Source organism: Oncorhynchus masou, chromosome 31 (genome assembly GCF_036934945.1).
Source record: "Oncorhynchus masou masou isolate Uvic2021 chromosome 31, UVic_Omas_1.1, whole genome shotgun sequence".
NCBI classification, from domain to species: domain Eukaryota; kingdom Metazoa; phylum Chordata; class Actinopteri; order Salmoniformes; family Salmonidae; genus Oncorhynchus; species Oncorhynchus masou.
Window position 1 is genome coordinate 13,363,657 of NC_088242.1, and position 11,814 is coordinate 13,375,470.

The 11,814-nt window shown below is 40.2% G+C and overlaps 1 protein-coding gene across 2 annotated transcripts; it reads right to left on the bottom strand.

Moving 5' to 3' along the window:
- Window positions 1-3,428: 3,428 nt before the first annotated feature.
- Window positions 3,429-11,348, bottom strand: gclc (glutamate-cysteine ligase, catalytic subunit). Of its 2 annotated transcripts, none has more exons than XM_064950144.1 (16): window positions 10,652-11,348; window positions 9,160-9,272; window positions 8,214-8,396; window positions 8,000-8,113; window positions 7,716-7,774; window positions 7,220-7,356; window positions 6,999-7,073; window positions 6,704-6,820; window positions 6,285-6,423; window positions 5,943-6,055; window positions 5,726-5,818; window positions 5,440-5,544; window positions 5,249-5,330; window positions 5,031-5,140; window positions 4,651-4,771; window positions 3,429-4,147 (listed from the first exon to the last, which is right to left on the bottom strand). In XM_064950144.1, exons 1-16 carry the CDS (start codon window positions 10,799-10,801, stop codon window positions 3,966-3,968), a joined length of 1,893 nt encoding a protein of 630 aa, XP_064806216.1. In that variant the 5' UTR covers window positions 10,802-11,348; the 3' UTR covers window positions 3,429-3,965. The 2 variants fall into 2 exon arrangements, with proteins under 2 accessions (XP_064806216.1, XP_064806217.1); XM_064950145.1 differs by lacking the exon at window positions 10,652-11,348 and adding an exon at window positions 10,099-10,238.
- Between the last annotated feature and the right edge of the window lie 466 nt (window positions 11,349-11,814).

Sequence of the window (11,814 nt, forward strand, 5' to 3'; positions counted from 1 at the left end):
TATTGGAAATGAGCATCAAACTCATCACCGTGCAGTGTCTCCACCCTGTAAAGTTTAGCATTATTTAATCTGTAGCGTAATAAACTGCATGGTTTGCTGAGTAGTGAAAATCTTGGTTGTAGAGGCAAGTTTTAAATGCACAACTGCGCATTTACATATGCCAAAGAGCTATTATCTTTTGCCAATGTGCTTAATAATATTTGTGCGCTCTTTTACATTTTGCCTGGGCTACAGATACCCGGGATGTACATTGTAGTCGAGACAAGGTTACTCGTGAGGGTTTATTCGTAGCCTATAGTATAGGTGACATGCTGGATTTAGAAAAAGTGACAAGAAAACGTGCCCAATGGCCTATGCCCCAATGCTGCGTTCACGGGAATTTCTGACTTGCTAACTGGTTGAACGCGGCACGTGTATAACTTCAACCTAGGCCATGTTCAGTTGCCAAACGTTCTCGAACGTTGCAGATAGAAATGCTATGACTAGAGCCGATGTGATTCCTTATATACGCCCGAGAGGCATGTTTGAGCTATAGTTTAGCCTATTTCTATCTGAACGTTCCAAAACCTTCAACCCTGCTGAACGCGTCCCAGATAGCAAGTCCGTAAGCAAGCGGATGTCACCCCATTCATTTCGCATCAGTGGAGAGACCAATCAAATCAGTGCATTACTCACAACCAGTTAATAAATCAGTTAGCAAGCCGATGTCACCCCATTCATTTCTCGTCAGTGGAGACCAATCAAATCACGGCATCACTCACATGGCTACACAGAGCAGAGCTCAGTAACCTGTGTTATGATACTGATGGATTTTTGAGACGGATGGTCTGTACAGTTGTGGATACTAGTACAGCGCCATCTAGTTGTCGCGTCGGGGATAAGTTGTTGACAACATGGCATTTTAGCTAGGCCTAACCCGAACCCTTTTGCTAACATTAACCTCATTCTCCTAACCTGCTACGTTAATTATCTTAACCTGCCATGTTAATTCTCCTAACCTACTATGTAAACAGACATCCAGTCTCAGCAATCCATCAGTATCACCACATCGCGGTATGTGTTGTCTTATAGTGAGGCAGAATGTAAAACTCTAGAGTGTAGGCAACTAAACAGAAATACATTTTTCTTTTCAAACTGCATGTTTTATACATATGGCTTATACACATCAAATGTACAACTGTCCAATTGCTGCAACAAACCATAGCCGAGCTAGCCTACTCGGTGGAGACTTCAATGCCTGAAAACAGTTTGAACTGCTTGCGTTAAAATACATGTCAGCATATTTGAACATTTTGGCAAGGAAAAATATGGCCTTGGTCAGATGGTGATAAAGTTGAACATTGGCACTATGCTAGGATGACTTGCTGAACAAGACTGATCCAATTAATAGGTTGGCATTTTTGACACTAACCAAGTGTAGGTCTACCTTTTTAGAGCTTGGAACACCATCAGTTCTTTACATTCGCACTGATTTGTCATGTACGTGAGGTTCCCTTGAAGGTACTATGTAAATCACCAGCTGTCAAATGTATTCCATGGAGGGCCGAGTGTCTGCAGGTTCATGCTCCAACCTTGTACTTGATTTGAATTGATGGTCACTAATTAGTAAGGAACTGACCCCACCAGGTTGAAAGGAGAAAGGAAAACCCAGACACTAGGCCCTCCATGGAATGTGTTTTCCACCCCTGATGTAAATGGACTCTATTGTTAATGCATCCATCCTTAATATGTTCATCTGTCATCAAAGAGGTTTACGTTGAAAAGATTGGCATAAAGCTCCACATGAACACATCTCCATAATGGGGCAGCAGGTGGTTAGAGTGTCGGGCCAGTAACCGAAAGGTTGCTGGATCGAATTCCCAAGCTGACAAGGTAAAAATCTGTTGTTTTGCCCCAGAGCAAGACAGTTAACTCACTGTTCCCCGTGTGCCACAGACGTGGATGTTGATTAATAAGTCTATCCCCACACCTCTCTGATTCAGAGGGGTTGGGTTAAATGCGAAAGACACATATCAGTTGAAGGCATTGTTGTACAACTGTCCAACTTTCCTTTCCCACATTACAGTGGGGCGGCAGGGTAGCCTAGTGGTTAGAGCATTGGACTAATAACCGGGAGGTTGCAAGCTCAAATCCCAGAGCTGACAAGGTACAAATCTGTCGTTCTGCCCCTGAACAGGCAGTTACCCCACTGTTCCTAGGCTGTCATCAAAAATAAGAATTTGTTCTTAACTGACTTGCCTAGTTAAATAAAGGTAACACAAATAAAAATAAACAGTTATGTGTATGTCACCGGCAGCCTCTAGTGGACTAAAGGTCTTACTCCACATTGATCATATTATCCAGAGATTGTTATTTTATCTTTTTCACCTTTATTAAACCAGGTAGGCCAGTTGAGAACAAGTTCTGTTACAACTGCGACCTGGCCAAGATAAAGCAAGTTACACAAACAAATGTACAGTCAATAACACAATAGAAAAATCTAAGTACAGTGTGTGCAAATGTAGAAGAGTAGGGAGGTAAAGGCAATAAATATGCCAGAGGCGAAATAATTCAAATGTAGCATTGACACTGGAGTGATAGATGTGCAGATGATGTGCAAGTCAAGATACTGGGGTGCAAAAGAGCAAGAAGATAAATAACAATATGGGGATGAGGTAGTTGGGTGTACTATTTACAGATTGGCTGCATACAAGTACAGTGATCTGTAAGCTGCTCTGACAGCTGATGCTTAAAGTTAGAGGGAGATATGACTCAAGCTTTTGCAATTCTTTCTAGTCATTGGCAGCCAAAGGAAGTGTTGGCTTTGGGGGTGACCGGTGAAATATACCTACTGGAGCACATGCTACGGGTGGGTGTTGATATGGTGACCAGTGGGTTGAGATAAGGCAGGGCTTTACCTAGCAAAGACTTATTGATGACCTGGAGCCAGTGGGTTTGGCGACGAATATGTAGTGAAGGCCAGCCAATGAGAGCATACAGGTCGCAGTGGTGGGTAGTATATGGGGCTTTGGTGGCAAAATGGATGGCACTGTGATAGACTACATCCAGTTTCCCGAGTAGTGTTGGAGGGTATTTTGTAAATGACATTTCCAAAGTCAAGGATCAATGGGATAGTCAGTTTTACAAGGGTATGTTTGGCAGCACGAGTGGAGGCTTTGTTGCGAAATAAGAAGCCAATTCTAGATTTAATTTTAGATTGGAGATGCTTAATGTGAGTCTGGAGAGTTTAGTCTAACCAGACACCTAGGTATTTGTAGTTGTTCACATATTCTAAGTCAGAACCGTCCAGAGTAGTGATGCTAGTCGCACAGGCAACAATCGGTTGAAGAGCATAACATAGAACCATGTAACCAAGCAAAATACTATGCTTCGTCAGTGCTGTACACAGATTTATTGATTGAGACATAACATTCCAATCAAACGTTCACTTCAATGCAAGACTCCTTTAATAGTTTTTTAAGATTCTACTATATCACAGCAAATCAAACACTTTCATTTGACACTTCTCACATTAAAAGGCCAAATCATTTGACAGATAATGCAGATATTTTCCATATTCGGAAATGAAATAACCCTTGTTAAATGTAGAGCAGATCAAAGTTCAGTATTTACAGTAGACTCAAAGATTAAAATTAATCTAGTCTACAACTTTGTTTGCTGCATTTACATAATTTCACACTCAGACTTTGTTAGCATGAACACAGGATATCAAATTACATATCCAATTGCTATCACACATCCGATTGAATTTCACTTATTAAAATAATTTTTGAATTGTACAAATCTGATACTGTATATACAAATGCAATACACCCGCTTGACCATCGCAATGCACACTATATTCTCCATTAAAACTGAATTTGTTTGGACCACTTTGTCCAGACAGATATTTGGTCTTTTTCATGCTAATGATTATCAATGATGGACAACACATTAATTAATTGATTACAGCTGTGACAGTAAGTTCATTTGCCACGATTGACTGGGTCGCCAATAAGTTCTGGGCATCGCTCCTCTCCTTTTGTGATGCTGTCACACTTGCGGAGTAGGTCGTAGTTGATTCTGTCAGTTATGACACTGTCTTGCTTGTATTGGGGGTGCTTGTCCACAAACTCCCTCATCCATTTAGCCATGGTCATCAGTTCACCTACATCAGCAACAAGAACAATGTGAGAAAATATCATGTTTATTTTTTCTGTTGATAATTAAGATACATAAACAAGTGTATGTTTGGCATTTATAACCCTGTACATTAAATTGTTAATGTGACTTGAGTTCAGATTCAACACTGTAAAGCACTAAGGCTGCGTTTAGACAGGCAGCCCAATTCTACACTTTATCACCAAATTGGTAATTTAATCAATCAGATTTGCTCTGAAAAAGATCTGATGTGAAAAGACCTGATGTTTCAAAGGATCAATTTAGTGAAGTAAAAAAAAAGTTCAGCATTGGGCTGCCTGTCTCAATGCAGCCAAAAGGTTATGAAAACCTTGTTGACAGTGTCAGGGAGCAACATGTGCCTTCTACTACTGGAATGCCGCATGCTTTTGCTAATCTCCACCAATGATGTGGAAAGCCCACAACAATACCTCACAAAACCCTGTTACCCAATCCAGAGTCAAATTGTCAGTGCTCATTTGCTAAATATACCGGAGGCACGTCTCTTGATGAGCTTCAGGTAGTTCAGGATGGTGCATCTTGTATCAACATCCACCTCCATGTTTTCTAGGTAGCAGTTGAGGATTGGTATCAACCCTTGAAAAATTCCTTCCTAAATGATAAGAAACAACAACTTATGGTTTAAAGTAAAGAGTGCAATAGAAATATATATTTAATGATATTATTAAAAAGAGATTGAACATGATCTTAACCACTTACAAATTAATAACAAATTGTACAAATTGGAATTCGTAACACATCATACGATATGCTTTTTTCCCCCCAGGACGTGACATACCATACAAAATGGATGACTTTGTACTACTGGCTGAAATTATCCAAAACCTTTATACCGCATCTTTAATAAGCACCTTTCCATTGATGATTGTGTCAATGCTCATCAGTGTGTACTCATTGTCACCCTCACTGTCCAAGCCATTCTGGGCAGCCGATGAGGAGCTATCGAGGGCAGGGTTGCAGCCTATTGGAGGACACAAGAGAAGCTTTAGCATCAACCTGTTCAGGCATTTTGCCAAAACGCTCCCCGACCAGGTTTCAAAACACTGGAATCTGACTCGTATCCTCTCACCTTTATAGATGTCCTTCCGGAAGTAAAACATGCCCTCTTGGACTGCATTTCTTTTCTGGGCAGCTTTCATGTTTTCGTCAACCTTTTGATAGAAAACAGAACGCATAAATGGTATATCATTACCCTACATGTATTAGAATTTCCTAAAATTCAGCTAATTAAAAGTATATCAGAAGAACAGCTGATCTCACCTTTGACAAGGGGATAAGAAAGTCCAGTTTATAGGACAGTATAACCCTGGTGAGCAGGACGATGAAAACAACGAATGCAGAGTTTTCAAAATCGGTAAGTTGCACCTGGAACAAACGAAAACAGGCACTCAATATTTCTACATTACAAACATTGTACAATACGGGATAAGACACAGTACATGTAAAACCTTTTTGCAAGTATTTACTTGAAACAATGTGTATTTCAGGTAAATATCCAAATGACATACAACTCTATTAACACACAAGATTGCAAGGCTTATGTTACCTCCATGGGACGGAACTCAACTCGCCATCCGATGTCCGAGTTTGGAGGAGGAGGTTTGAACCTCATTGTCTGCCAGTTGGTTGACTGCAGATTCTACAAGACAGACAAATGTGATTATATCAACTAAAATGCCTCCTTATAAAATCACAGGTATTGGTCTAGTCGCAAACAGTCATGTCGTCACTATAAGTCAGTATTGGGTGGGTATCATTTTTACCTCAAAGTGATCAGACTCGTTTTCATCATCCAAGTAAATTTTCTCTTCAAATAGTGAGAGCGGATCCCGAATGAAGAGATGGGCTATGTGTTGGGCCAGCAGTTTGTCGATCCCTACAAACACAGATTTTGATAACTTCTCTATAGAAGGTTTAATGATTGAAATACGAATAAACACATTGTTATTGTACAAACAGTTTCATTGCTTGAAAAATACATAGAAAGTAAATTTCACATTTCATCTGGAGTCTTTTTCACCAGTTACTTATCCTTCATCATATTTTATTATTTCTATACACCATCTAGAATCGAATACTCACGTCATTGTTACAAAGTTCTTTACCTGCATCCAGCAGCTGTTTGTTGATCTCCTCGTCTATTGTCAGATCTATGTCATTGTACCTATCGCCACAGCTGGAGAGGTAGCTGTCGATTGAATCATATCTGGATTTCAAGATTCGAAATTTGTTGGTTTTCAAAGGCTGCAAAGAAAACACATTTGAATGCACATTGAAAGAGGAGTCTGAAAAACCTCTTGACATTTCAAGGAACAAAGCAGACAAATAACTGAAAACCTGTTCTGGCTAACATAATTGAACACCAGGAAATCAACAGAGAAATGAATAATGCCTGTCTGAGCCTGACACGCTCGGAGTCTTCCATTCAACCCGCTGAAGCAACTAGCAACAAGCGAGTGGGCCTTGTTTGGCTGGCTCATGTTTCTTTAATTAGGAGACAGTTTTTCCTGATTCATCTGCTCACCTTCAGCCCCCTCTCTTCCCCGGTCCTGTCATCTACCGAGGCAGAAATAACTCCCCAGCGACAATCAATGTCTGACACATAGCCTCTGTAGAACGGCGAAGCAGCACTGAGGGCCATCTATAAACAGATCAGCAGTTAGCGTTCCAGTTTCCACCACAGAAAAGGCACTCGAAAAAACCAAAGCGTTATTGAATACTGTAAGGATTCAAAAATGTGGTTAACCAAAGCTGTTTACGACACGTTTGAATTTTTTTATTACCATTTTGAGGCAATTAATACTTTAAGAAAATCTTACCATTATAGGGCAGAATGTTGCTAGTTGGTCATAAAGGTACCTCGCCTCTTCAATGCTGCAAGCTTGGAATGTCACCTGGAAAAACATTATAAAAAGGGTTCAAGTTAAAGATTACTCAACCTGCTTATATAAAACATGTCCATGACTTCAAAAATATTCTCTAGTCTAGTAACTTAACATAAGTATACCAGGGTTATAGTTCTATAATGTGTTGCGTATACCTGAAGACAGCAGTTGCCCATTCCAAATCCCATGGCATCCATGTAGATGTGATCAGGTAGAGCTGCCCTGGCAGCCTCCCCATCGTCTTCCGGAAACTTCTCCACAAATGGAGATGGGGTGCATTTGTCTTTAAAGACTAACAAGGAGAAAGAAGCACAAAGAAAAGTAGATGCTGATATGCAAGTCGTTTCAACTAATAAAAAAATGTTGCGCCAAATTTTGGGCGATGGGTAGCCTAGTGGTTAAAAGCATTGGGCCAGTAACTGAAAGGTCACTTGTTCAAATCCTCGAGCAGACTAGGTCCCCTTGAACAAGGCCCTTAATCCAAATTGCTCCTGTAAGTCGCTCTGGATAAGAGCATCTGTTAAATTACTAAATTGTAAATGTGGCCTAAATTTGAACACTGAAAATAAAATATGACTAAATGTATTTGACTGAAAGGTGTAATTATTTATTGAGTGCAAATGGTGAAGATCTGTTCTGATTTAGACTTACTGGGTACGTTGATCACCACCTTCTCTCCTCTTCTGTGACGAATGTTTCTGGTCAGGGTGCTGAAAAAAAACATTCACAACATACTTTGTTAAATGGGATGCAAATAAAGAGCTCAAATGTCACATATCATGCAGTGACACAAAATAGTGCAAATACCTGTGACAAACATAATACCATAGCAACCTCTATAAAACAGTTGGTAGAGCATGGTGCTTGCAACGCCAGGATAGTGGGTTCGATACCTGGGACCACCCGTATATCGAATATATATTATTCAAGCCTACCTGAATCTTGGGTGTTGGTTTATGGCTTCATCTGGGAAGAACAGTGATTTTGACACTCCCTTTTCAACAGGTGTTGGCTTGTATTCTGGCTGTGTGAAGCCTGGGCAGCCTAACCTAAAACCAATGTTTCAAGAATAACATTAATGTTAAGGTACTATAAATAAAATCTAACCGTTTCAAGTGATTTAGTGAGTGACAATAGGTAGTTAACTACCTTGGGAATGATGTGATGGTGGCAAGCGTTTCATTCTTATTCAGCACAGATGAGGCCTCTCGCCTTCGCTTCCCCATGTTGTCCTCCACTGTGTTGAACTCTGACATCGTCCCACCATAGGGCTGCCCCGGAGTCCCTTCGATCATGTAGCTGCCATACTCTGGCCTCCAAAGGGTAGGATGGCTACCAGGAAAAACAATGCATGATATATTTTAATAAGTAAACTTCCATTTTTTAGAAGCCATTGAATAATGCTGTCTAACAAATCAAGGTCTCTGTCCGACAGAGTCGATTGTATTATGCCAATCTTTCACATTAAAGTAAACATGTTTGTTTTTTTTGTTTTGTTTTAATCAGATGTGAGCCACTTTCTCAGTGGATGGAAAATGCTGTGGGCAATGCATTTGTGCTACAGGGGCGTGCTCTTCAATATGTGCGACAGAGAGGCAGTAATGAGGAATGCTACAGCTATAGTTACAATTCCCCTGGGTTAAGTCAGCTTCACAGGTTCAGCACGTCATGGACAGTTAGCAAGCAGACTACTACAGTGAGGCTTGTACAAAAACATTCACATCAAATAGAGATTAAGGCTTTTTAACCCATGTTAAAGAAATTTAGTAGCCCAGGGTAGAGCGGCAGGTTGAATACCAGTGCAATTTGTAAGGTAGTAGTTCAAGAAAACATGTAAAACTCATGCTGAAGTTGCAAACTTGTAAAGGAGCTTTTGCATGAGCCATGACGGGAGTGCCACTTTATTGCATTTTTTAAATTCAAAAGTTGCAGAACAAGCTAATGGAACATTGCCATATTGAGCGACAGAAGCTTAAGATCTTTAGTGCCTGCAGTGTAAACCACCTAAATGAGTTTGCATAAAAAAGGCTGATACATAGCAGCCAATTTCACACACAACCTGGTCATTTTCCAGACAGATTTAAAGATGACTTACTTGGGGTTGGTCTTTTCTCCTTTGTCTTGAAGGGTTTCCAAAACCTCCCCACCATTGAGAACAAGACGAACCTTTCCATTTTTCTCATCCATTTCGATCAACATGTATTCCACCTAAAAAGGGCAAAAATATATATACATTTTTTTAACACAAGTTTGTATTTCGAACCATAAAAACAGTGTGCAAATTCAATGCCTTTCATGTTGAAATCAGTTAGGCCTACTGCACATGTTGACATATGAGACTAGAAGACACCAGAGGCTTCCAACATCAATAGGATGGTGTGGCCTAAATCGCAAAACAGTTTTTTCTATTCTCCAATGACAATGCAAGATTATCAGACACGAAGCTTGTTCATTAGACCAGAATGGTGCAGACCATGTCTCCAAACACCACCTTTCTTTCCAATGTGCGTCACTGTGTAGACCCAAAGCCTTGATCCATACTTCCCAAAATCAAAACGGGCGCCATCACATCCATTCCAATTCATCAATTATGTTTCCTTGACTTTGACTCTACTACCCTGTAATCCCCCTGTCTGAAAGAGGGATTAATCTGTAACAACAACATTCCACATGAAATTGAGGCACACTGAAGGCAGCACAGACAGAAATCACATAGACTACATCTAGATGCTATGTGCAACTTTTTTTAAACAACCTATCTACATGCCAGATGCATGTTAAGGGACAACCTTTGAACATGTTTAGTAGCATATAAAGCTTAGATAAGAAATCCCTCAAAAATAAAATGTCTCAATAGGTGCAAACCATGTTATGATAAATAAGCACATTTATTCAGTTTTAGACATGTACTTACCAAACCATTTTTCGATTAGACATTTTTAACACGTGTGTATTAAGTATGCATCGGTTCTCATGCAATGTAAACAATTGTATAGATAAGAAATGTTTTTTTTAAATAAAATATTTCACATACAGCGAATTGATAGGTTGTTGTTTTACGGGGTCAGCCACACTTGTATGGTTCCTCTGGAGTAAATTCGGGTTAAGTGCCTTTCTCAAGCGCAAGCAGGTATTCAAACCAGCCACCTTTCGATTACCGGCACAACGTTACAACCGCTCGGCTACCTGCCGCTCCTAGCAACAATATAAACGGTTCAATGGCCTAAGTAACTGAATAACACATCAGTTACTGATTCAAGTTGTCTAGATCTAAAACAGTTATGTAATGGTCAGATGCTTTGAATGGGTTCATTGTTTATGGACGGAGTATAAACATCTAAGCATTCGCTACAACTACTATCCTGACGACATGATGTAGCCTAAAACACTTGTTACACTTTGCTGCAATTCGGTTAGTCTTTCATCTGCACAACCGAAGTTGGCAACATAGTTACAACTTCACTTAACTAGTGATAGAGCAGACTAACTGACAATGCCATGTGTGGATCGCATGTAAATTTTTTGTTATGCAAAAGTTTTTTTTTTAAAGCATGTTATGCAAAGGTTAAGCAATACGACACCCTTACCTCATCGCCCCATAATAAGACATCTTTCTGTCGTTCTTTCACCTTGTTATAGATGTTGAGAAACTGAACGATGCCATGTTTCCGAACATGGTCTGCATACTTTTTGGTTTCTTCCCAGTTGAGCGGTGACCCTTTTGACAGCAAGCCCATATCGCAAGCGTTCAGAACCGGCAGCGAGACTGGCGTTTGCTATTTTGTTTAGCTATCTATAATTTTTGCTCGCTAACGTGTTATCAAAGTTCAGCGACGTAGCTACTGTCAACAAAACAGAACTTGAGCCAAACCAACAATGGTCTTGCTATTTTAACTGTAACGCTGGATACTTATTAGCTAGCCAACAAGGGAGGCCTTCACACATCTCTTGTTATCTAGCGAGCTAGCAAGCTATTAAAATTACCCGCTGACACAATGTCCCAAGCGCCAATAATATTGCCAAGGTTGTCCCCCCCAGCAATACCTATCTAATTCAGCACCTACACCTAAATCTATTTTCCTTGATGGAATCACTTCTATATAGTGAGGACCGGTCAATTCACGCGACTAGCCAAGAATCATCTGTTTCAGTGTGCAACACCGAGTGAACAAAATTTCCTTCCTTGTACTCTGCACACTCACAGTGACTGAACACGTGTGACTGTGGGCGCGTTTGTCCGCTCAGACGTTTCCTATGCTTTGTCTGACAGATCTTACAACGCCCGGAGATTTTTTTTTTACACATCAGCTAACTACATTATATGTTATAGCAATCTGTACATCTCTGACGTTGTCAATTACTTAAACCACAACGGGGGGACGCGTCATTGTGACTCAGCAGTCTTTCCCTCCTCCCTCAAACCAGTAGGCATAAAGTCTACTGAACCGCTACATTACTGCCGCGTTCAAAACAACTGGGAACTGGGGGAAAAACTAGCTCCAACTAGGAACATCTTTTGACTGGTCATTCAACTCGAGATTCCAAGTTGGAAACTCGGGCATCTTTGTATAGCTCCGATTTTGTAGAGCTCCATCATTGTAAATTCGATTTTGTTCTTAACTGACTTGCCTAGTAAAATAAAGGTTAAATTATGATTTGACCTCGATTATTTCCGAGTTCACAGTTGTCTTGAAAGCACCATAAGGTGTGTCTAAAAAAATGAAAATATTGTAACGATGACAATGCAAGT